General features: G+C 36.4%; 1 protein-coding gene across 1 annotated transcript in view; it reads left to right on the top strand.

Moving 5' to 3' along the window:
• The window catches only part of FAM172A (family with sequence similarity 172 member A), a 424,226-nt gene that overhangs the window by 17,410 nt on the left and 380,275 nt on the right, over positions 1–26,541 (top strand). The window contains exon 2 of the mRNA XM_007078915.3: positions 20,092–20,215. Within this exon, the coding sequence (XP_007078977.1) occupies positions 20,110–20,215 (106 nt within the window). The 5' untranslated portion in view covers positions 20,092–20,109. The remainder of the gene's footprint in view (positions 1–20,091; positions 20,216–26,541) is intronic.

Below are 26,541 nucleotides of genomic sequence, written 5' to 3'. Positions count from 1 at the left end.
AACTGACTGAGCCACCCAGTCGGCCCTCTTTTTTTTTTTTTTTTTAATCAATACCAAACTGTTTTGATTATTATAGCTTTGTGGTAATTTTTTAAATTAGGTAGAGTACATCTTCCACTTTGTTCTGCTATGAAATTGTTTTGTTTCTTCTAGGTCTTCTGCTTTTCTATATGAATTTTAGAATTAACTTGCCCATATCTACAAAAGAGCCTCCTATGATCTGATTGGGATTATGTTGAATTTATAAATCAATTTGGGGAGGAATGTTATCTTAAAATAGTGAGTTTTCTAATCCCTAAATGTGATATTTCTTTTTGTTTATTCAGATCTTTAATATTTTTCAACAAAGTTGAAGTTTATTTTTTAGAGAGAGTGAGACAGCACACATGTGTGGGCAGAGGGAGAGAGGAGAGAGAATATTAAGAAGGCTCCATGCCCAGTGCTGAGCCTGATGTTGGGCTGGATTTCACTATGGTGAGACCATGACCTGAGCCAAAATCAAGAGTTAGACACTAAACTGACTGAGCCACCCAGGCTCCCCTGTTCCCCCGCCCAACAAAGTGGTTTTTAATGTAGCATTCTTGGACATCTTCTTTTAGGTTTTGTTTTTTTTTTTAGAAATTTTATGTTTTTGGCACTACTGAAATGATTTTTTCCACATTTTCTGATTGTTCTTGATATGTATATGCCTATATTTATATGAATATGTTCAATTTATACATTTGCTTTATATTCTTTCACCTTCTTAAATTTATTTGTGAACAATAGTAGTTGTTTTATACTTTCTCTGGGATTTTCCATGTAAAGAGTTACATAAAATACAATTAGATTGTTTTACTTCTTTCTTCCAATCGCTTTGCCTTTTTGTCCTCCATAGCAATGTATACTGACTTACGCGTTATGTGTAGTGCAGGCAGATTATCAGTGTGTCCAAAGCTCACTTTATAATAAACTTGTGAACAGAGCCAGCCACATACCACATTTTATTTACCTTATCCACATTTACTTCTCTCAGTTCACTTAATGGTAAAAATGGGTGTTCATAAATAAATGGGCAAAGCCAATCAAATGCTGCATTTTATATACACTATCCACATGTATTTATCTTAGTACAGTTAATGGTGAAAATGGGCATTCCTGCCTTTTTCCTGATCTCAGGAAGAGTTCAGTTTTTCAACATTTTTGATTCTGTAGTCATTAATGAATGCTTTTGCAATCATACTCTTCTGTAGTCTGATAGTTTGTCCTATCTCACGGAGGACACTCACTTCTCTGATTTAGAGGACTTTGAGTTGAGTGTGTCCCTTGTTTTGACACCAAGCAGTTACCTATGCGGTATTTATATTTTGCTGTACCTCTTTAAAATTAAAATGGAGAATTTACATGTGGATAGCTTATATGATATGTATTATTCAATTGGTTTTGTTCAGTAATTTATTATATGGTGAACTTTGGAAAACATTGATATTCTGTCTGCCCTACATATAATGCCTAAAACATCATAGATTGTTGAGACGAAGCAGAGGGCTTTACATTCTGAATGTAGTTATTTGCTATTAGTTCTCCACTCCTGGAGCTGACTTTTGCATTTGGAATTTTAGCTAGAGATGCTTAGGGTGTGGAAGGAAGAGCATCCTCATTTCTTCATTCTTTATAGTCTATGATTTTCCACTCTCCTTCCAGTTACCTGGCATTGTGAAATCAAGTGCTTGGAATGGAGAAATTAGAGTTGAAATGTCAGAATTTGTTACACTGAATGTTTATATATGGTTTCATGTGGTTTTAAACCTTGTGGTTCTTTACTTTTGCATTTATGAGCTAGTTTTTCAAAATCTGTCACATGTTCTGTATACATAAAACATCTAAGATTGTTTACATATTGACCTAATGGGAAAAGTTGCAGTGATATTCGAAAGGGATGTCTTTTCTTTTCTACTATTTGCCTTCTTCATTGAGAAGTTTCTCATTTGAGCAGTCTTGTACTTCATTGAGCCATAAGCCTGTTAAAAGATAATATATCCTTTACATTCTCCATGGAGCTCTGTTTGTATATCCCTAAAGTTTACTGGTCTACCATGCATTTCAGAAGATTCTGAAATCCTAAAATTAGTCTTACATGTAGGAAAAGATAGAAAGTTCTGCCTCTTTCTCAACCCAATAATGAAGTGACACTGTGGTTCCTTATGGCTATTGTTTTTAGAGTGTATTGCTTCCTTCTGAATGAGACTCTGATTTCAAATATTATGTAAACCCTAGGTTTCTATATGGCTATTGTCCCTACCATGTGTTGCTTCTTTCTGAGTAAGACCTTGACTATAAACATCATCCAAATCCTACCATATCCTCTAATGGCATCAATTTTTGTTATTTAAATAATTAATCTAAATTAGCTAATAGGCCTCATTTGTAAGAGTATAATTTAATATTACTTGTTTACTAAATTGCATAAATACAGTTTCAAAAATGAAGGACTCATTTTTGCATTAATCATTCTTACTTTCTCCAATTTTTTTAAATGTTTATTTATTTGAGAGAGAGAGAGAGAGACAGAGAGAGAGAGAGAAAGCAAGCAGGGGAGGGACAGAGAGAGGGGGAGGGGCAGAGAGAGAGGGGGAGACAGAATCTCAGGCAAGCTCCAGGCTCTGAGCTATCAACACAGAGCCCCCATGTGGCGCTCAAACTCATGAGCCCTGAGATCACAACCTGTGCCAAAGTCAGTCGCTTAACCTACTGAGCCGCCCCAGTGCCCCTTACTTTCTCTATTTTAAGGGGATGTTATCTGCTTTTTTAGGCTTTGATTATTTTATTATCAAGCCCTATTTAAGACAACAGTTATGAGTCCATAATATGTAAGAAATGCCAAAATGAGAAAGACATAGTCCTTATTCTCTGAGAGGTGATATGAGTTGTACATAGATGACTGTAATAGAAAATACAAAGAGCTAAATTTCATGAGGTACTTACAAGAGTACAGTATTTGAGGAAAATATTTCAGGAATAGTAATTAGTGATTGAGAAATGTTTCATAGTAGAAATATTTCATGTCTTAGAATGTCAACTTTATTTAATTAAACAGTGAATTTTATTATGAAAGATGGAAAACATCTTAGCAAAACAAAGTAACACATTTTAGTAAAGATTATTCTAAAAATAAGAAAAGTTTTTCTTCTTTAGAGAGCCTTAGACTATAAACATTAAAATGTATTTTTCTCAGAGCCCCACCACCCTTTGTTTTCTCTAAGTGTTGGCCTAATAGCAACTATAGTACAATATTTAAAGCAGTAGTCATTTATGTCTCTTGTAGTTTTAAAGTTCAACGCATATTCACCTACAAAATTACAGATCTATTGGTTATCTTACTTATTAAGATGTCTTACTGCCTAAGACTTGTTTTGAATTTCTGCAACACATTTGGGTGGGGTTGTTTTCTCTAAGCTTTACATTCTGTTACAAAACTTTAGTTTTTGGTTTATTGTTAGTAAGTGAATACTTCAGGCATTTTTCCATGTACGTTTCCATATATTTTCTCGATGTATTTCCAGTCCAGTTTTAAAGGCATGTCAATATTAGGTAGATCTAAAAATTAAAATATATAAATTAAGGGCCAATTATTTACTCCATAATTTTTTTTTTTTTTTTGCTTTTAACAAAAGTCCTTAAATAGTTTCCCTGTACCTTTAAAATATAAACAAAATTATGGTATTTTAAGAACATATCTTTGTTATAGTATGGTATATCATATTGATTGGTAACTGTTAATTTTTCTTTTGGTACAAGTGTGAATTATATTATTGAATTATGTTGAATTATTAGTGTATTGAATTATATTTTTATTATATTGCATTACTACTGAATTATATTATTTCCATATCTGTTGTTATCATTTCTTTAAAATCCATTTTCTTTGTTTAGGTCCTCCCTCTCCAGTTGAATACCTTGTCAGATGAATTTCTATGCCCCTCCAATGAATTTATTTGAGTTTAATCTGCACTTCATTTTTTGCTTTTTCTTCTGAATGGTTCTTATTCAGAACTGGCACTTTTGTTGGCTCACTGATTAAATCGCCCTAGGATTCATGAGTTTAAGAAGTCAACTCCAAAATATCGATTGTGTAAGGAATCATTTGAAAAGGGAAGGGATGTTGTTATGTTTAGAATTGTTTCAGGGCTTTATACAGCCTGATGTGTGTTGTACAGTATATAACCACTATTAAAATAGAAACTGGAATTGTGAAATGCCCTTCCAATTCTGTGATTATTTTTTGAATCTTTTTTAAAACGTGCTTTTATTAGCGATCTGCAAATGACCAGCACTGGAGGTTTGAAGTGTGATTGTGACCCTGTGTGTGTGTGTGTGTGTGTGTGTGTGTGTGTGTGTGTGTAAAACCAGGTTTACATCAACAAATATTAAAATATATGAATATTTTCATTAGAAACTAAACCAAACCTTTCAGTTACATGAAGAGCAGTGCTACAAGTCAGATTTCAGGTAGGGACTAAGTAATACCTGAAGCCTTAGAGCAAAATTAGCGGATAATGTATCAAATGAACAAAATATAAACTTACTAAAAATCAAGTACAGGCCTTTAAGTATATAGTTTGACTAAGCATTGGTGCTAATTCTTGTTAGTCTAGGCAGCTTTCTAATTTTCCTACTGCTAATTTGTGTGCCAATAAAAGATGGTGGAATCAACATCTGTTTTTCAGTGAAAGGAAGTTTAACTCTCATGCAGAAAAAGCAGTGTTTTCAGCATTTGTCATTTAAACAAATAGAAATGAGTTTAACAAAATGTTATGTTCAGACAAAGCACCAGATAAAATATTTTATGCTTGTTTTATTCTCATTCTAACATCAAGTCCTCCCTCCAGTGGCTGCTGTTACAGCATTTTCCTTTTTCACCTTATTTTGGAAAACAAGGAAAGTTGTTACTGTTTTTCGCAGAATTAAAGCCCATTTTTGTGTCATGTTGAAAGATTGGCAGATGATACTCTGTGGGATATAGTCTTTTGTGACTGGAGTCCATCCGTTCATAGTCAACGGGACATATTATTCTGAATTCAATTCTTAGTCCTCATCTTTCATTTTCCAGTTGCTTATAACTGCCTCTTATGCCAGCATTAAAAGACTTTAATTGCTTGTATATGCCTCAAAGGCAGATTTACTTGTTATACTTATTAGAGGCAGTATGCCAAGCAATGAACAAAAACATAAATGACAGTTGATATTGTCAGAAATTCATAGTTATATTCTTAAATATTATAAAGTTGTTGGATGTTATTATTTTTAATAGATGTTTTAAAAATATTTACAGTTTATCTTTTAAGTAGCTTGTACCAAAGCTTCTGAGGAAATCAATTTTTATTCAGAATATTAGTTCCATTTTAAAACAGTCAATGAATCAATTGGATTTTAGTGATACCATATTTCATCGATATATAGCTGCTCTGAGGTTTACTCAATACCTGTTTATTCTTTTGCCTTATAACTGCTTCTACTAGGGTTTATTCACCAGCAGGACACCCAAATTTCTGATTAAATACATGAGACTGGACTCTCCACATTATGTTTAGAGGAAAATGCCCCAAAGAACAAATTACAAAAGGCAGTGCTACTAAAATTAGTTATAATATTCTTTTTATTTTAATGCTTTTCTTTATTACTTATTTAAAAATACATTGTTGATAAACAAAAAAATTATATGCAGCCAGGACCTGTGTGATTATGTGTGTGATTTAAAAGTGTCCACCCTGTAATGCTTCTGCAAGCTATAAGCCATAATGATATGATGAACAGCTGTAAATTCATCATTCAATCCAAGGCTCAAAGCACTGTCAATAACTAGAATTGACCTATATGTCTCTCCTGATCTCATGCCCCTTCCACGTTCCCAGAGGTGATCACTGTTCTGAATTGTGTGTTTTTTTCTCTTGATTTTTCTTACAGTTTTATTACCTAAATTTTGATACCTTTAAATTGTTGTAGTTTCGTCTCGTTTTGAGCTCCGTATAAATGGTATTATAATGTATGTAGTTTCCTGAGACTTTGTTGTTAACTCAATATTATTTAAAAATCTGGAAAATTTATCCATATTTTTGAGTGTGGTTATGGTTTATCCACTTTCACTACTATGTAGTATTCATCTCTATTAATATGCTACAGTAGATTTGCCCTCCTGTAATTGAAGAACAGCCCTTTCCAGTTCGGTTGGCAGACTTTAAGATGGTCCCCAATGATTTTTTCTTCTTGATATCCATGCTTTTGTGTAGACCCTTCCTTCATTGAATAGGATTGTCCTCTGTACCAGTTGAGTATCAGGGAAGTGATGTTGAAACCTTAGCAGTGTTTTCCTTGCTCTCCTGGCTCTCTCTCAGAAGCCATGTCATGGTTATCCTCAAGGAGACCTGTGAAGACTCCCATGTGGGAGATATTGAGGCTTCTAACAACTAATATCAGTAATTTATTTGGGTGAGTGAGCCGCCTCTGGATCTAGCCAGATTTGGCCAATGTATCTTCACTGAAACCTCACGAGCCTGAGTCAGAACCTCCAAGCTGGGATGCTCTTAAATTTGTGATCCACTGATACCATGAGAGATTATAAATGTTTACTGTTTTTGGCAACTACATTTTGAGATAATTTGTTACATAGTTATAGATCATGAAAAAAACTGGCTTTTTTGATGACATGAACATTTTGTGAACATTGACATACCTGTTTCGTGATATTGATGTACAGGACCAAGTAGTGACCCAAAATATGAGATTGTTTGTTGGGTTAAAAATTATAAGAATGTTTACTTTGGAAGTCTCATGCCAATTTTTCTAAAGTTTTTGTACATATATGTATATTTTTTTATGTTTGTTTGTTTAAGTAATCTCTACACTCCATTGTGGTGCTCAAACTCATAACCCGAGGTCAAGAGTTGCATGTTCTTTTGATTGAGCTAGCCAGGTGCTCCTACTAATTTATATTTTGATCAGCAATGTGAATAAGAATCTTCATTAAGCTCTGTTGGTTCTTTTGACATTGTCAGATTTCTTAATTTTTTCTAGTCTAGTGAGTGTAAAATAATATCTCATCACATTTTTATTCCCTGCCCGAACATCAAAACGGTAGTCTCCTATATTTTTCCCCTAAAAAGCTTAAAGTTTTGTTTTTCACATTTATGCCCTAATGCATTCAAAATTGATCTCTATGAATGGAATGAGGTAGGTATCTAATTTTTTCTTTCTTTCTTTCTTTCTTTCTTTCTTTCTTTCTTTCTTTCTTTCTTTCTTTCTTTCTATGTGGTTAACCAGTTGTTCCAATTATTGAAAAGTCCATTCTTTCCCCAGTGATATGTTAGTATCATCTGTGTCACACGAATCTGTTTTGTGGATCTGTTTTGTAGTTCTGTTGCTCAGTTTGTTTATTCCAATACTAATGACTTACTTGGTTAGTTTTGGTAATACCTAGTAAGGTAAGTCTTCATAACATATTCTTCTTTAGGAGTGTCTTAGCTCTTCTTGGCCATTTTTTTTTTTTTTATAGAACTTTTTGAATAAGTTTTTTTTTTTTTTTTTTTAAAGTTGGGTTTGAGAGGAATTATAGTAAATCCATTTATCAGAGGAAAATTGATATCTTTACAGGATTGGGTTTTTCTGTCCATGAATATGGTATATCTCTTCGTGTATTTCATTCTTCATTAATGTCTTTCAATAACATTTTCTCATTTTGTGCTTATAGATTTAACATACCTTGTGTTAGATTTATTCTTACTATGTAGATTTTTATTTTTTGCAATTATAAATGGTGTTTTTTTTTTTTTTGTTTAAACTATGTTTTACAACTGGTTGTTGCTGGTATTGATACAGTTTATTTTTATATATAAATTACTTTAGCCATCCTGCTAAATTCTTTTTATTCTACATCTCAGCAAGGGAGGGGCAGAGGAAGAGGGAGAGTTTTTTTTTTTTTTTTAATTATTTAAATTCAGGTTAGTCACCATACAGAGTAGTTAGTATTGGTTTCAGGAGTAGAACCCAGTGATCCATCACTTACATATAACTCCCAGTGCTCATCCCAACAAGTGCCCTCCTTAATGTCCATCACCTACTTAGCCCATCCCCCCATCTACCTCCCCTCCAGCAATCCCCAGTAGGTTCTCTATACTTAAGAGTCTCTTGTGGTTTGCCTCACTCTCTGTTTTTATCTTATTTTTCCTTCCCTTCCCCTATGGTCATCTATTTTGTTTCTTAAATTCCACATATGAGTGAGAGAATCTTAAGCAGGCTCCACACCCAGTGCTGAGCCTGAGGCGGGCTCAATCTCAAGACCATGGGATCAGAAGCTGAGCTGAAATCAAGATTCATATGCTTAACTGACTGAGCCACCCAGGTGCCCCATCTTGTTTTTTGATTCTAGAAAATCTTGTTTCTTGGCTCTTGTTTTGTTGTTGTTTTAGATAGTCATACTATCTACAAATAGTAACTTTCTCTTCTCAATCTATATATATGTATTTAAACAGTTTTTTTGTGTGTTTATTTTTGTGAGAGAGAGGCAGAGCATGAGTGGGGGAGGGGCAGAGAGAGAGGGAGACACAGAATCTGAAGCAGGCTCCAGGCTCTGAGCTGTCAGCACAGAGCTGGATGCGGGCCTTGAACTCATGAACCAGACCATAACCTCAACGGAAGTTGGACGCTCAACCAACTGAGCCACCCAGGTGCCCCCAATCCTTGTATACTTTTTGTTTTCTTTTCTATAACTTATTATACTAGAAAAGCGTCCAGAAAACTTTGATTAGAAGTGGAAATAGTAAAGTGGCAATGATGGGCATTCTTTTCTGGTACCTGATTTTAAAGAGAATGTTTTTAATATATTACCATGAAGAGCAGTTTTACTGTATTTTTGTTTTGTTGAATCTCTTTATTATGTTAAGGGTGTTCCTTTTTCCCAGTTTACTATGACTTTTCTTCCTAATATGAGTATTGAATTTTATTACTTTTTCTGCAGATATTGAAATTGTTATTATTTCTTCCTTTATGTTAATTTAGTGATATTTCTAGGTATCCTTAGTTTTGTAATGTACCTTCCAAGTTTAGTTATTTTCAACAGGAGGGTCGCTCAAAGGACAGAGCTATAATGTTGAAAATGAAATCTAGTTGTAAAATTCTTGACTCTCATGATGATAGGAAGGGATTCTACCAACTTTTGCATAAGTAGACAATAGTAATGAGAGCTATCTGGCATACTGTGTTTAAGCATAAGTCTAATACATAAATGACTTAACATTTCACAAAGTGCCCTTGTACTGACAACTTCAGTGTCATGTGGCTAAGTAAGGTTGTCTTTTGTTGGGGAAAAAACATATTTTGTGGACACCAAGAGGGCTCAAAGCCTTTTGCTTTTGGAATAAGAGAATTTGTTGTCTGAAATCCTTTGTTAATTTAGGCAAGGTATGAATTGTGTGTATTATTTTCTGAATGAAGTAAATAACCAATGTAACTAATATGGTAGTTTAAAAGGATGACTTGAGATTTCAAATTCCTAATTCTTTTTTTTTAAGATCAGATTTTGTAGTATCACAACAGTATAGAGCCTCTCCAAATCTTTCTGAATTCATTGCTGTTGGTTTCAGGATTGGGCATTGTTGAAATATGGTACAAATGTGCAATTCTGGAAAGTGCTATCACTTTATAAAGAACTGGGAAATTCCAGAAGTGAGAAAGAAATCCATTTCGAAGGCACTTAAATGATAATACTCCCACTTGTTAACACGTTTATGTAAAGTCAGCCTTCACAGACATTTTCCCCTTAAATAAATAACAAGGAGTGCACTGTCAGTAGACATTGAATCTGAGTGGTACTTATATGCCTTATTTGCAGTACAATTGTGGTCTCCAGAAGCTTAACTTTACCATTAAACTTTATTGCTAGTGTTATTAGCGTGGTTTACAGGCATTAAGAGTAAATTGCTTGATCCTCTGCTTAAGTTTTTATTTTTGTTTGTATAGCAAACTTCCATTAACTTCTGTTAACTTTGAAGTAAGTTAATAGAGTATGTGGGATCAGTTCTGATAACAATAACACTAATAATAAAGCAGTTATTATTAAATTTCATTCCTTGTTAGAAATTGCATAACATTGGGGTGTTACTAAGTAGTATGTGGCCAAGGAATTAACAAATCATAACCGAAGTGAATCAGTGAATCATTGAATCATTGGAAGAAGTACGTAAGGAATAATGACAGGCCAGGGAGGCAAATTACCATTGACAGAGAACTCCCAATGCACAGAATTAGAAGAAGCTAGACTAGAGCACTGTGAATTATAAAACCTTTATATATGATGTTTACCTTTTATACCTGGGAAATACTGTGTTTGCCCCTAATGTTTAGATAGAGCAGGCCTAGATGGTTCCTAGCCTGGTTCTGGTGGGAGGGATGGTAGGGACATCTGAAAAGGGAAGTTCTTTAAGTGAGTCTGCCTAAAGCCCACTTACCACTCCTGTTTCTTAGAAGGAATAGAGAAGATTGAGTGAAAGGGGCAAGCCTGTTCCCTTTCTGTGCTGTGCCTTGATGTTTGGCATTTAGCTATACAGAAGAGATGGAGAGAGAGAACCATTTAATACGCAGTGAGGTACACTACTCTAGTGTATCTCTTTTGCACTATTGGAATCATCACCTTGAAAAGAAACCTTGTGGGGCATTTGGGTGGCCCAGTCGGTTAAGCGTCTGACTCTTGATTTTGGCTCAGGTCATGATCTCAGGGTTCATGAGTTCAAGCCCTGTGTCGGCCTCTGTGCTGGCAAGGAGGAGCCTACTTGGAATTCTTTCCCTCTTCTCCCTTCGTGCATGTGCATGCATGCTCTCTCTCAAAATAAAATAAACTTAAAAAAAAAATGACAAGAAACCTCCCCATTAGCAATCACTTTTTACTCCCCTCCTCCAACACCCCAAACCCATTAAGTTACTTTCTCTCTTTCTGTGGATTTATTTGCTTATTCTTGTCATTTCTTATAAATGGAATTCTATAATATATGGTCTTTTGTAACTGATTTCTTTTATTTAGCATAATGTTTTCAAGGTTATTCATGTTGTAGCATGTATCAATACTTCATTTTTTATGAGTTAATAATATTCTAGTGTATGGATATACCAAATTTGTTTATCCAGTCATCACTTGATAGGCATTTACTTTCTGGCAATTATGAATAATGCGTTTGTGAACATTTGTGTTTAAGTTTTGGTGTGGACATGTGTTTTCATTTCTCTTGGGTATATACCTAGAAGTGGAATTGCTGGGTCATATGGTAAATCTATGTTTAACATTTTAGGGAACTGCCAAACTTTTCTAAAATGAGTGTATGCCAGTTTACATAATACATAATAATGTATGAAGATTTCAGTTTCTCTACATTCTCACCAATACTTGCTATTATCTTTCTTATTTATTATAACCTTGCCTGAGGGTGTGAAGTGGTATCTTACTATGGTTTTGATTTTCATTTTTCTAATGGCTAAGGATGTTGAGCATGTCTTTTTTGGGTGCTCTTTCGTCATTTGGATATCTTCTTTGGAGAAATGCCTATTCATATCCTTTGTTCATTTTTAAAGTTAGGTTATTTTTCTTTATTGTTGAGTTGCCAGAGTTCATTATATATTCTGGATACATCTTGTCTCAACATAATGAAACTTTTTTAACTTCCAGAAAAAACATTAAGAAAAGTACAGTGTCACAGATCGGATTTTTTAGAAACAGGTGCTGAGATAAAATTTGGTGTGAAAGATGTGGAAGACCAACACTTGGGGCACCTGGGTGGCTCAGTGGGTTGAGCGTCTGACTTCGGCTCAGGTCACGATCTCATGGTTTGTGAGTTCGAGCCCCACATTGGGCTCTGTGCTAACAGCTCAGAAAATGGAATCTGCTTCAGATTCTGTCTCTCCCTGTCTCTGCCCCTCCCCCGCTCACATTCTTTCTCTCCCTCAAAAAAAAAAAAAAAAAAAAAAAAAAAAGAACAACACTTAGGAGAAGAAGAAAGACAACAGGATTGGTCGGATAGAGAAGTTGAACTTAATGCAGGCCTGACCAAACCTCTACCAACCTGAAGATGAGCCCCACAGCAAATATTGCCTGTCAGAGGCAGGCCTTCATATTCCCACTGGGCTCAGTCAGCGACTGAGACCGTCAACCTGGGAAAGGCACCACCTTGAGTGAGACAGCTCTCGGCATCTGAGGCAGACTCTGAAGTGGGGAACAGTTGGAGGCTCTTTGCTAACTGTACTCCATGCTGCTGCGTAGCAAGTTCTCCTTGAAGGTGCATCTCGGGGCGGGGAGTGGGGGGGAGGGTTCACCTTAGTGTCTACCACATGCATATTATATTTTAAAATCTAAGTTTAACCTTTAGTTCACATAGTTTAGCAGAGATGCTGGTAAGCATATATATGGAATGAGAAAATGTGATGTAGACTTTGCAAGTAAGTTATTACTGCTATTTCATGGTATTGGCTACTTTGAAATCTTATGAATATAGTTAATTTCTCTTTGTTGAATTTGACCTGGAGTTATGTATATTTATAATATTATTTATGTTTACCATAGAATTAAAGTCTGTTAAGTAGCTTACATGACATTTATATTTGACCCATATAAAGGAGGTTATTTGTTTTACATGTTCTGTTTTTGCAAAATTTTGAGCATATCTTTTTGAGAATTATTTTGTCCTCATCCATAGCTCTGCTATTTCTGCTCCATATTATGAAAACTTCATAAAAGATTGCTTAAGTTAGTTTTTCTTTTGAGGGGCTTCAAAATTGAGAACTTAGTCCTTGTTTAATTTTTTAGCTTCAGCTTTAGCATTGTCTTGCAGATACTCTAAGGATTTCATTCTAGTCTTGTTTAGTTTGTCTTTTTGCTAGGCAAATAGTAATGTGAAACCTATCCAGATGACTTCCAGTTTTGGAACCTGTTAAAAGGCATGGTAGTACATTATTAGTTTCTTCTAAAATCTTTGTATATGAGGGGCGCCTGGGTGGCTCAGTCGGTTAAGCGTCCGACTTTGGCTCAGGTCACGATCTCCGGTCCGTGAGTTCGAGCCCCGCGTCGGGCTCTGTGCTGATTGCTCAGAGCCTGGAGCCTGTTTCAGATTCTGTGTCTCACTCTCTTTCTGACCCTCCCCCGTTCATGCTCTGTTTCTCTCTGTCTCAAAAATAAATAAACGTTAAAAAAAAATATTTTAAATCTTTGTATATGATATTCCTTACCTTTTGACTTTTTCTTTTAAATATTTGATTTACCAAAAGTATTGTCAGGAATGATGAGGAGTGTTTTTATCAATCTTAATTCTGAACAGCAAACCAAATAGACTGAGACAGTTTTGGTTGACAGCTGTCATCTATATGTAATTAACTATGTCCAACTTACTCAGACTCCATATTGGACTACTTGCTGATAATATAAATTAGTACACAAAAGTGAAAACTTCCTATAGGATAAATGAGAAGTTGAAACTGGAATCGTTTTTTTGATTGAAGTTAAATAGTATGACTCCACCATGCAGGTAAAGGAGCTCATAAGTAGGAGCTCCTATCCAGAAGACTAGAGTTAAAATCCCAACCATCCCTTGCTGATCTGGCATACCTGACCCAGGTTACTTTGCTTTTCATATATCCCATGATGCCTCATCTCTGTAAAATGCAGATATGTCAATCCCTCCTTTCCCTGACAGTTGTGGTGATAACCTAATAAAGTAATGGGTATGAAAGCACTTGTTAACTTTGTGACCAACATATGCTATTTAGGAGATATTTAGAACAGTATTCTTCTTTGGATACATTTTTACCTAAATCAAGTTAGAACTCACATACTTGAACATTTTCCAGACACATATTTAATAAGATTAGAAAAGAATATAAACGGGGCACTTGGGTGGCTCATTTGGTTAAGTGTCTCACTCTCGGTTTCGGCTCAGGTCACGATCTCACGGTGTTGTGGGTTTGAGCTTCACATCAGACTCTCCACTGCCAGCCCAGAGGCTGCTTGGGATTCTCTCTGTCTCTGTCTCTGTCTCTCTCTCTCCCCCTCCCTCTCCTCCCTCTGCCCCTCCTCCACTTGTGCTCTGTCTCTCTCAAAATAAATAAACTTAAAAAAAAAAGAATACAAACAAATTATATGAAGAAAATTAATTTATATTTCATTATGATTATCTTCAGTATAGTTTTGGAAACCCAAGTCAACTCAACAGGTATTTATTATGGGGCTTTATTATTTCTTTTTAGAATTCATCCAAACAGTGCATATCAGAAGTTTCTCATTCCTCGAAGTTGGACTAATTTGGGTATCCTTGTGTTTGAGTACAAATTAATTGGAATCCAATTTTGTTTGATATTATGTGGATTACTTATATTTATAGAGAAATTTATTGTTTTCAAAATGTGTATGCATTTTTTTTAAATGTTTATTTTTTGAGAGAGAGAGAGCAGGCATGCGAGTGGGGGTGGGGCAGAGAGAGGAGGACAGAAGATCTGAAGCCTGCTTCACACTGACAGCAGTAAGCCCCATGTGGGACTCAAACTCATGAGCTGTGAGATCATGACCTAAGCCCAAGTCTGACGCTCAACCAACTGAGCCACCCAGGCGCCCCTTCCATACGTTCTTTGATATAATCTTCATAATTGCCCTGTAAAAGGAAGTGCTGTTATTTTTCTTAAGGAAGTTATGACTTTCTCAAGATAACCCACCTTGTAGGTGGTAGAATTGAGATTAAAATGCTGAATTTCTCATACCAAACCTCCTATATCACATTGACTGGGAAACTAAGAAATTACTTCAGAAAGCGTTAGATTGGATTCAGGTATGTCAACTTTGATCCAAGCATCGATGACATTCTCAGTAGAAGATGCCATTTTCTATGTACCATGAGCCCATATTACCCTGGGCTTTGTCTTCTGTGTCTGCTCTAGCCTGATACGCTTGTTCTTGTGCCTTTTCCCCAGTCCGATATGTATATGCACACACACCCTCCAAACTTCTTTCTTTTTTTTCTTTTTGAGAGAGAGAGTGAATATCTTAAGTAGGCTCCATGCTCACCATAGAGCCCAATGTGGGGCTCAGTGTCACAACTGTGAGATCATGACATGAGCCGAAATCAAGAGTCAGTTACTGAATGGACTGAACCACGCAGGTGCCCCCAAACATACATTTTTTGTGCTTCAGCCTCAGAACTATAAGCTGTCCAGGATTATTATGAAGTAACCTTTGCTGATGAGCAATTTCTGAATAACATAGATATTTTAATTATAATTTGGGTAAATCTTTTGGTTTCTCGCAAATCTTTGGTACCAATTCAAAAAGTACTTGTGGCACTACTTACCACAAGAAGGGCATTATGAGCTGGATTTCCAGAGCCTGACTTAGTAAACGTAGATTCTTTGGGACCAAATCAGCTCTAAAGGTCCCAGGGAATTACCCCAGTTTTACTTGTCTTGTGATGTATTTTATACTTGCATCGTTGCATTCAGAATGGGAGGTGGAAAGCCTTCAATTGCAAAATCATCTATATCTAGTCCTTATTTAATACCTACCTAAAAACAAGCAGATGTAGGAAACTTAGGCTTCTGTATATTTCCCTGTACATATTATAAGTGCTCATGCCATATTTTGAGCAAACAGGGCAACTAAGAAATATTCTACTCTTTCATGTTTTGAAATGCTGACTGGATAAAGATTACACATGACAAGTTATTTATAGCTTTATTTATACTTAGTGGATTCTCTGTTGGAATCATAGAAGGAAAGAAGATATGATAATTGCTTTGTGTAGTTCACAGAATGAAATTGCAAACTGAGATGTTTTGAATCTTGTTTATACTACAACCATTTCTAGGAAACCATATTTAAACAGCAGTGGTTATCATGAAGTATACAACGTGTCAACTGTGTCCCAATTCACATCAGTAAAAACCTTCTACCACTTTATTCCCTATAACCTAACCTCCATCAGATAATACTAAATAAACTATGTTGAGTGCACATATTAATATATATCAAATGTATCAAACGGGTTGCTGGCCACATTTTCAGTAGTGTTTATCTGTGGTCATGCAGGTTATAACTCTGAATTTTTATTAGGAAAACTAAATTGAGAATTTATAATGTTCCCGATTTAGCTTCACCAGCTGTGCCACAGCCATGGAAGATAACTTGAGAGGGCAAAAATCTAACAGTGAATGAGAGAGCAACAGACAAATTGCTTTTGCTTCATGCTTACCTGCTTTGCATCTGCTGCTAGAAGGTTTAGGATCACAGATAATAATTAGTACTCTTGTAACATACATATCATCACTTAAGTAAATTGCAACGTGAAATTTTTTGGTTATATCATAAAATAAGACCCATGATTGGGGCGCCTGGGTGGCGCAGTCGGTTAAGCGTCCGACTTCAGCCAGGTCACGATCTCGCGGTCTGTGAGTTCGAGCCCCGCGTCAGGCTCTGGGCTGATGGCTCAGAGCCTGGAGCCTGTTTCCGATTCTGTGTCTCCCTCTCTCTCTGTCCCTCCCCCGTTCATGCTCTGTCTCTCTCTGTCCCAAAAATAAATAAACGTTGAAAAAAAAATTAAAAAAAAAAAAATTAATAAAATAAGAATATGATTATTGGTATATAATTTTGAGAATCTTGAAAATTATTCTTTAAAATGTGAATTTCTCCCCCAACCCCCATCTCTTATTTGTAAATTCAGCAAATAACCAGTGAGTTCCAAACATGCCAGACATGTGCTAGGGACAGACACAATACCTGTCCTCAGTGAGATCAAAATCTAAAGGGGGGATATGTATTAAACATTGTGGAGTATTTAGAGCTTTTTCCAAGGTTTTGTGTTTTTTTGTCTTTTTGTTTTTTTGTTTTTTTTAGATATAATTGACATGTAACACTATGTAAGTCTAAGGTATACAATGTAATGATTTATATACATATGTATGGCAGAATGATTCCACAATAAGGTTGGTTAACACATCCATCACCTCACGTAGTTAACCTGCTTCGTGTGTGTGTGATGAGAGCTTTTAAGATCTACTCTCTTAGCAACTTTCAAGTTTGCAATATAGGATTGTTAACTGTAGTCACCCTGCTCTACGTTAGATCTCCAGAACTTTAACATGTGAATCTTGAAAATGACTCTAGCACCAAAAATATTCTATAATTTCACTTTCATTGAAACAGTCACAATGAGATAATAGTGTACATTCTTCTGTTTAAAATTTTTTTTAATTAAAAAAAATTTTTTAACATTTATTTATTATTGGGAGACAGACCGTTAGCAGGGGAGGGGCAGAGAGAGAGGGAGACACAGAATCTGAAGCAGGCTCCAGGCTCTGAGCTGTCAGTACAGAGCCCGACGCGGGGCTCGAACTCACAAACCAAGAGATCATGATCTGAGCTGAAGTCGGACGCTTAACTGACTGAGCCACTCAGCCGCCCCTCAGTTTAAAACTTTTTTAATATTTATTTATTTTTGAGAGAGAGAGCGAGCAAGCAGGGGAAGCGTAGAGAGAGAAGAAGACAGAATCTGAAGCAGGCTCCAGGCTTTCAGCTGTCAGCACAAAGCCTGACACGGGGCTCAAACTCATGAACCGTGAGATCGTGACCTGAGCCAAAGTCAGACGCTTAACTGACAGAGCCACCCAGGCGCCCCAAATTCTTCTGTTTAGTAATCAGGCAATTTGGGGCCATTGAAAAATAACCAAACCACTTATATTTAGAAGAAATATTGGATTGGCAGGAGGATAGATTTATTAAACACTGCAAGAAGCCCTTGTAGATAGTTATGGAATTGTTAACAGAGAGCAGTGCATGAGATTTCTCATTATGAACATTTCTTTTTTCTTTTCCTTTTCCTTTTTCTTTCTTTCTTTTTTTTTTTTTTTTTTTGAGCGAGTTGGAGAGTATGCAAGTGCAGGAGAGATAGTTGGGGCAGGGGGGAGAGAGAGAGAGACAGACAGACACACAGGTAGACAATCTCACGCAGGCTAAATGCCCAGCACAGAGCCCAACATGGGGCTCAATCTCATGACCATGATACCATAACCTGACCCAAAGTCAAAAGACATGCTTAGCCAACTGAACCATCCAGGTACCCTGTGAACATTTCTCTTTAATTTCTGCTATAGGATGGTGTATAATAAGGAATTGCTGGTAAAACTTGTATGGAAACCTGTGGGACTTGACAGATAAGACCAATTCCTGCACGTAAATAGATAAACCTTTATAACAGTGTTGTAATTATCATTCTAGGTCTTACGTGTTTTACAAGTTGGCAGTTTGTTTTGCTAGCCCCCACCCAGGCCATGACCATGTCTGTTTTACTCACCACTGCACCCTGGTATCTTATACATTGTCCACCATACAAACTATGATATGTTTCTTGAAGGAATGTAGACACATTTTATTCACGTAGATTGACAGAGTTTTTAGTTACCTATTCACAGAAGAAAAATAACTTCTTTCCTGCTAAGTGGAAATGCCTTCCTACTCAAAAGTACTCTCATATTCTACTTTTTCCTATTAGGAAACCTCACTCCATTGAGAAGCAGTATTATTGCTAATAATAGCAATGATCAGATGTATATACCTTCTATAATATTAATTCTCAGCCACCATTATTTGGGCTATATTTTATGAATGAGGATACTGAAGATTTTGGATATTAAGTGACTTGTTCCTGACCACAGAGCTATTATTAAGCAGTGAAACCAGGATACATTTATAACAATTAAAAAATATATAAGCCAGAGTATATTGAGCACTTAATTATGCATCAGGTACTATGCTAGATCTTTTATTTTCCATTTAATCTGAGTGTAACCATATGAGGGAAACATGATTATCATTGTTATTTTTCACATTTGGAAATAAGGCACAGAGAAGCTAAATAATTTGTCAGGGGTATGTGGTAGTTGATGGTAAAGCCAGATGGTCTTTCCTCTTATACTACCTGCCCCCACCCCACCCTCCCTCAGTTAGAATTGAGATAAGGACAATACGATTTATGACTGTTTGAGACATTCATAGTTTTAAAATATTATTTTCAGTGTTGGTATTTTTATTTTGTGCTATACTTAGCTGATTATGAAAATGCCTCAGTTTTTAAAGATAGTTATAAAATAGCCCTCCAAAAGGAAACTGAAATTTTCTTTGTGGATAGCAAATAAATTGGGTTCCTCAATCAGAGGAATTTTCAGTGTTGTTTTATTATTGTCATGAATGTAGTTTTTATAGAATTTCATTAACAGTTATAGATTGACTAAATTAGTTTAACTTTTTCCATTGTATGTGTTTCATTTTTGTCCCTTAAACCTCAGGAGTAGTGTTTTTGTTTGTTTGTTTGTTTGTTTGTTTTACTCTTCATGGGCATACTGGGAAAAAACTTCTATTTGTGGTGTAAATGCCTTCCCTTTGGCCAAAATGGAGCAGAATTAGATCTTAATAAACATAATTTTATATTATGATTGTTTACTGGAGTGCCATTTATATGGCTTCCAGATACTGAATTTGACATAGTTTCATTTTTAAAACGGGCTAATTTTTTCCCTTAAAGTTATATTTTGAATTACACCAGAGGTAGCTTATAGCTACCTTACATAGTTTGTATTTTTCTCCTTCTGCTGTCTGTTCCAGGTCGAAGACATTCTGACTTTGTAATTGGCACAAGCTTATAGTTCATTTTAAAAGAAATTTCAGGCTTTTGAAATTACCTGGAGATATTTAAAAAAAAATTAGATGATCGAGAACTAAACTTACACAGTAAGTTTAGCTAAATTACATTCAGCAACTTTAGGTATCTGTATGTATAAGGCATTGTGTTTGGTGACATGAGAGATATAAAGATGACAAAAACTTGATACCTTTATCCTGGGACTTGTAATCTGTTAGCCAACCCAGACAAATACATAAATAACTATAATGCAAGGCAGGCTATGATAAGTAACTGTGGTATAGGCATCAACAAAGTGCAGTGGGAAATCAGAATAGAGATTAATCCCAACTGGGAGGATCTATGAAGTTCTCATGGAGTAGGTAGGATTGAGTAGAGCTTAATTTATTGCTTTCATTCATTCTAGACTGTCTTCTGAAGATTGATGTCTATTTCCTTGAGCTCTTTAATTTTGTTACCAATTTGGATAAGCATGGCACAAATCCAGCAGGGAGGTCCAGATGAAAAAGAAAAGACTACAGCACTGAAAGGTACATGCTTAATTTGCTTTTTTAGGGGTTTTCATTTTTCCTCATGAAGGTATAGGAATATTTAGGTGATCTTCCTTTCATTTCAGTTCTAAAATAAGAATATTAGTATTTAATCCATTTGTAACTCTTTGTATCCCTCACAACTGTCTCAGTGTCTGAAGTGTAGTATGTACTCAGTAAATAAATCACAGAATCACATACTTTTACAACTGTAGGAAATCTTAAGTCTTTTCTTATCCAAAGTCATCTATTTAAAGGTAAAACTAACACTATAAGTCTCTTGAGTCAAGATTAAGTGCCATTATCATATTTTTGTTGATCAGAATGTCATGCTTGGCTAGGGTAATGGTGTGCCTAATAATCCAGTATTCTATCTTCATGGCATTAATTAGGAATATATTTTTGATAGTTTTTAAAATTAAAAAAAAATTATTTTAGAGGGAGAGACAATTCGTAAGTGGGGGAAAGGGGCAGAAGGAGAAAGAGAGACTCTTAAGCAGTCTCCACACTCAGCATGGCGCCTGATGCAGGGCTTGATCCCACGACCCTGGGAGTCAGATGCTCAGCCTACTGAGCCACCCGGGGGCCCTGAATTAGGAATATTTTTTGAGAGGCTTTCCATGTTAACATCTCAGAAAGAATCTGCCCAAGCCATTCTTCCGGAATTTTGAATTCTAGACTTTTTAAGTCTGCAATCTAAAAGAATTTTACTCCTAAATGTGCATTTTTGAGCTGAAAGATTTCTTTCATTATTATATATTTCAATCTAACTGTCTAGTGACTTACCCCAGATCAGCTTACCTAAGTAATTTGTATGTGGTCTCACAGTTACTTTCTTTGATGGTGAAAGAAAATCTTATGGATTTTCTAAATGTTGAGATGCCATCTGTGCTAGATAATGAATCTTTTATTCAATGTAGAGTCTTTGTGGTCTTCAAGATGCTTTGTAGGTGATGGCCCAAATGAATATGTACCAGACCATCTTAGTTGCAGCCATTTCTCTGAATCCCTCACTGCTATCCTGCCCTGCTTTATGAGGCTGGATGATAAAGATATCTCAAGATTCTCTCTTTCGACCTTACTTTATCTCTTTTCTTGAAAGCCTAAAGCATATAAGTATGTAATAAAGAAGCCAGCCTCATCTTGTCCCTGCTTTTAGAGCTAATGTTCTCTCAATGGAATGGTGTAGCTAGCCTGTACCTTCAAAAATGGAAAATGGCTAAGAGCGTTACTTTCTTCTCACAAATGTGAGAGATGATGTAATGGATCAGAGTGGTCGCAGAAAGGATGATGACAGATTCTGGTTGTGTTGTGAAGAAAGAGATGACATGATTTGCTGTTGGGTCAACAAGATAAATTCGAATGCCCTTGGCCTAAAAAGCTCTTAGATTTGTTAGATTAAGAAAACTGGGAGAAACAGGTTGTGGTGATTGTAGTGGAAAGCAGGAGTTAGGTTTTAGATATATTAAATGTTAAACTGAGGTGCTTCTTAAACAGGAAGGTAAAGAGGTTGAGTATGGAGTTTGGGAGAGCATTTGGGTTAGAGATAAAAGTTTGAGGAAACATTAGTATAGAGGTAATATTTAAAGAACCATGGGTCCTAATTGAGATCACTGGAGATGTCAATGTAGACAGGAAAAAGATCTGTAGATTGAGCCCTAGGGCATCTCAACTCTAGGGTCAGGAAGATGACCAGGAACCATCAAAAGAAGCTGAAAATGAATTTCTAGGAAGAAAGGCTAAGAACCAGGAGCAAGAGAGAGAGAGAGAGATCCTGAGTGCCAAATGTAAAAAAAAATGGGAGTAATTAATTTAGTCATGATGATAATTCATGTTATACAAGGACTGAGAAATTACTTTTGGAATTTACAGTGTGGAGGTCATTGGTGACCGTCAAAAAGAGCTATTTTCATGAATTGATGGAAATGAAAGCTCTTTTGGAGAGCTTCGGTAGAGAATGGGAAGAGAGGAATTGGAGACAGTTGTGGACAACCCTGTAGAAGGTTTTACTGCATGCTTGTATGCTGCTGGGGATGACTAGCACTCTCAGAATAATGGTTGATTTAGGAGAGAGGGCAAGGAATGTATGTAAGTCTCCTTCTAAATAGACTCTCTGGCTTTCCAACTAGATGTGTTTTGTGAGTCTTCAACCTTACTCTGTAATGTGAAAATTTGAATCTTTCAAGTTATGGTCCAATTTACACTTCCTCAAGTAGTTTGTAAGAGTTTACATAGGTTTTCTGGGTTTTGGAGGTACAATTATGTAAAAAGAGTATGGATAGGGTCTAAAGATGGAACTGTCTGGATTTAAGCTCAGGTTTTTCTGCTTAGCTTCTCTGAATCTGTTAATTCATCAGTACTATAGGAATAAGAATGTTTAGCGCACATGAACTTGTAACAATTCATGGAGTTAAATAGGAAATATTAGAAAACAAAATGGCAGTGCATAGCAAAGTATATTTCAAACAAATTGTCAAACTGAATAAAACTTTATCTTTCAGTCTACTTACCAGGTTTTTTTTTTAATTTTTTTTTTTTAACGTGTATTTATTTTTGAGACAGAGAGAGACAAAGCATGAATGGGGGAGGGGCAGAGAGAGAGGGAGACACAGAATCGGAAGCAGGCTCCAGGCTCTGAGCCATCAGCCCAGAGCCCGATGCGGGGCTCGAACTCACGGACCGCGAGATCATGACCTGAGCTGAAGTTGGACGCTTAACCAACTGAGCCAGCCAGGCGCCCCTCTACTTACGAGTTTTATGTTTTATGGATTGTGTTTTTGGTGTCATATTCTTTGCCTAACCCTAGTTTATGAAGATTTTCTCCTGTGTTTTCTCCTAAAAAGTTCTATAATTTTAGATTTTACTTTTAAATTAATGACACATTTGGAGTTAATTTTTATAGAAGGTATGAGACCTAAGTCATGGGGTTTTGTTTGTTTGTTTTGCCTATTAATTTCTATTTGTGACAGCACATTTGTGAAAAAGACTGTCTTTCCACCATGGAATTACTTTGTCCATCTTTGTCAAAACTGGGTATATTTGGGTATTTGGGTGGCCTCATTTTGGGCTCTCTGTTTTGTTCCATGGATCTGTGTCTATCTCTTTGGTAACACTGTTGATTACTGTACTGTATAGTATGTCTTAAAATTGAGTAGAGTGATTCTTCCCATTTCATTCTTTTTCAAAAGTTTTAGCTTTTAGGTATTCTAGGTTGTTTGCTTTTCCATATACATTTTAGAGCTAAATTATCCATATCTGCAAAAAAATTTACTGAGATTTGATTAATATTCTTTTTAAGCCTATAGATGAATATGGGGAATATTGACATCTTTATTGAGTCTTTCAATCCATGACATGGTATGTCTCTGATTTATTTAGATCTTTGATTTTCTTTATCAGCATTTTGTAGTTTTCAGCATATAGGTCTTAAATATTTATTAGATTTATACCTAAGTATTAATTCTTTAGGGTGATTATAAACAGTGTTGTATTCTTAATTTCAGTTGCCACGTGTTTATTCTTTTTTTTTTAATATATGAAATTTATTGTCAAATTGGTTTCCATACAACACCCAGTGCTCATCCCAAAAGATGCCCTCTTCAATACCCATCACCTCCCCTCCCCTCCCTCCCACCCCCCATCAACCCTCAGTTTGTTCTCAGTTTTTAAGAGTCTCTTATGCTTTGGCTCTCTCCCACTCTAACCTCTTTTTTTTTTTTATTCCTTCCCCTCTCCCATGGGTTTCTGTTAAGTTTATCAGGATCCACATAAGCGTGAAAACATATGGTATCTGTCTTTCTCTGTATGGCTTATTTCACTCAGCATCACACTCTCCAGTTCCATCCACGTTGCTACAAAGGGCCATATTTCATTCTTTCTCATTGCCACGTAGTACTCCATTGTGTATATAAACCACAATTTCTTTATCCATTCATCAGTTGATGGACATTCAGGCTCTTTCCACAATTTGGCCATTGTTGAGAGTGCTTCTATAGACATTGGGGTACAGGTGCCCCTATGCATCAGTACTCCTGTATCCCTTGGGTAAATTCCTAGCAGCGCTACTGCTGGGTCATAGGGTAGGTCTATTTTTAATTTTTTGAGGAACCTCCACACTGTTTTCCAGAGTGGCTGCACCAATTTGCATTCCCACCAACAGTGCAAGAGGGTTCCCATTTCTCCACATCCTCTCCAGCATCTATAGTCTCCTGATTTGTTCATTTTCAGTTGCCACGTGTTTACTGATAGTTTATGGAAATGTGATCAAGTTTTGTTTGTTGATATTATGTCTAATGGCTCTCCTAATGTCACTTAATAGTTCTAGGAGTTTTGGGGGTAGATTCCTTCAGATTTTCTGTTAGGCCATCAGGTTGTTTGCACATTTGATGGTTTAATTTCTCCCTTTCCAATCAATATGCCTTTTATTTCCTTTCTTGCTTTTTTGTACTTGATAGAATTCTTAATACTATGTTGAATAAGAATAGTGAGAAAATGGACATTCTTTCCTTGTTCATCAGGGGTAATAATGAGTGGTGATACTCCCATTTTTACCCCTTTATTTTTAGACCTGTGAATTATGGCTATGGGAGAAACAGCACCATATATTTGAAACTAATTCTGAGTATACACAGCCTTCTAGAGAATCTGGCCTCAGCCCTGCAGGTTCTTTCACTTAGCTGACACAGTAAATGAATCTTCAAAAGGCCATTTCGCCATTCTCTCAAACTAGCTGTTTTAGGATGGTGGGGAAAAGGGTAAGACAAATGAATTTCATGAACATGGGACCATTGCTGTACTTCTTTTGCTGGGAAGTGAGCTCCTTGATGAGAAGCAATGCAATGTGGAATACCATGATGGTGGATAAGGCATTCTGTAACTCCACAAATAGATATGGCAGAAGCATTTCATGTGGGGAAGACAAATCTGTATTCAGAGAAAGTGTCTTTTCCAGTAAGAACAAAAAATGCTACTTCTTTCATGATGGAAGTAATATGATGTAATCCACTACCACCAGGTAGTTCACTGATTACTCTCGGGAGTGGCACTGTATTGGAAGCTAAGTGTTATTTTCAGATTCTGGCAGTTTGGACAATCAGTAATGGCTATAGCCATGTTGGCTTTGGTTAATGTAAGTTCATATTGATGAGCCCATGCCTCCTCCATCCCTGCCACCATGGCTACTTTGTTCATGAGCCCGTTGAGCAATGACAGTGGTGTCTGGGGAAAGAGGCTGACTGGTGTCCAGAGAAAGAGTTATCTTACTCACTTGGTAATTAAAATCTTCCCTCTTTTGAGGTAATCTTTTAGTGGGTATTAAGTTGGGACACAGCTATCTTTCACATCTTTTGCCCATTCAGAGAGGACTATTCACACACCTCTTTGCCTTATTTCCTCATCACCAATTTTCCAATTATATTCCTTCCAAGTCTCTGACCATCCAGCCAAACCAGTGGCCACAACCTATGAATCTTGATATAATCACATGTTTGGCCATATCTCTTTCTAGGCAAACGGTAGCCAAGTGCACTGCTCACAGTTCTCCCCGTTGGGAAGATTTCCTTTCACCACTTTCCTTCAGTGGTATCCCAGACTCTCTGGCTGGTTTTGGTTGGTGCCTGAATATCATGCAGAACCATCTGTAAACCAGACCTGAGTTTTGCCTTCTATCAGCTGGTAAGAACTCCCCCTGAGGCCTTAGGTGCATGCTGTTAGATAGAAGTTCAGTGTAGCAAGAATGGGGACTTTCTGCATTTGGGCTACTTCATGTAACTTTTGCCTCCAGGGCCTACTCAGTCCTGGTTAGAGATACACCATTTCCATTTGATGATGGAGTGCTGTTGTACACACCCACCTTTAGGACTTGGTGGGTCAGATAACATTCAGTTTATAGTGAGCAGCTAAGGTCACATGGTAACTTGGTAGCCTGTGGTTAAGCATTCAGTCTCTCCTAAGGCCTAATGGCAGACCAACGAGAGTAGTTATCTGCAGTAGATGGCAGGGCTTTACTCCAAAATCCTAAGAGCCTGTACTGTGATTCACCAGCGGCTTACTGAAGATTCCAAACAGCATCCCAGATTTCCTAGTTTAGTGATTTAGTTCTCACTGTAAGGTCTGGCATAAGATGAGTCATTACAGAGCTCTTCAAGAATGCCAGGGTTCTCCTCACAAATTTATTTCTCATTGTAGTAGGGAAAGGTATGTCTTCTGGACCTTCCCATTGTGAGTGAGTACGTCTTCAGTGACAAATCCATTGTAACATTCCTGTCTTCCAAAACCTTTGACCCTTTCCTCTGCATTAAACCAAGGCAGGTCTGACATTTAATCAG

Source organism: Panthera tigris, chromosome A1 (genome assembly GCF_018350195.1).
Source record: "Panthera tigris isolate Pti1 chromosome A1, P.tigris_Pti1_mat1.1, whole genome shotgun sequence".
In the NCBI taxonomy this organism is placed as follows: domain Eukaryota; kingdom Metazoa; phylum Chordata; class Mammalia; order Carnivora; family Felidae; genus Panthera; species Panthera tigris.
Note: the sequence above shows the minus strand (reverse complement) of the source record. Positions and strands in the feature narration are given on the sequence as shown.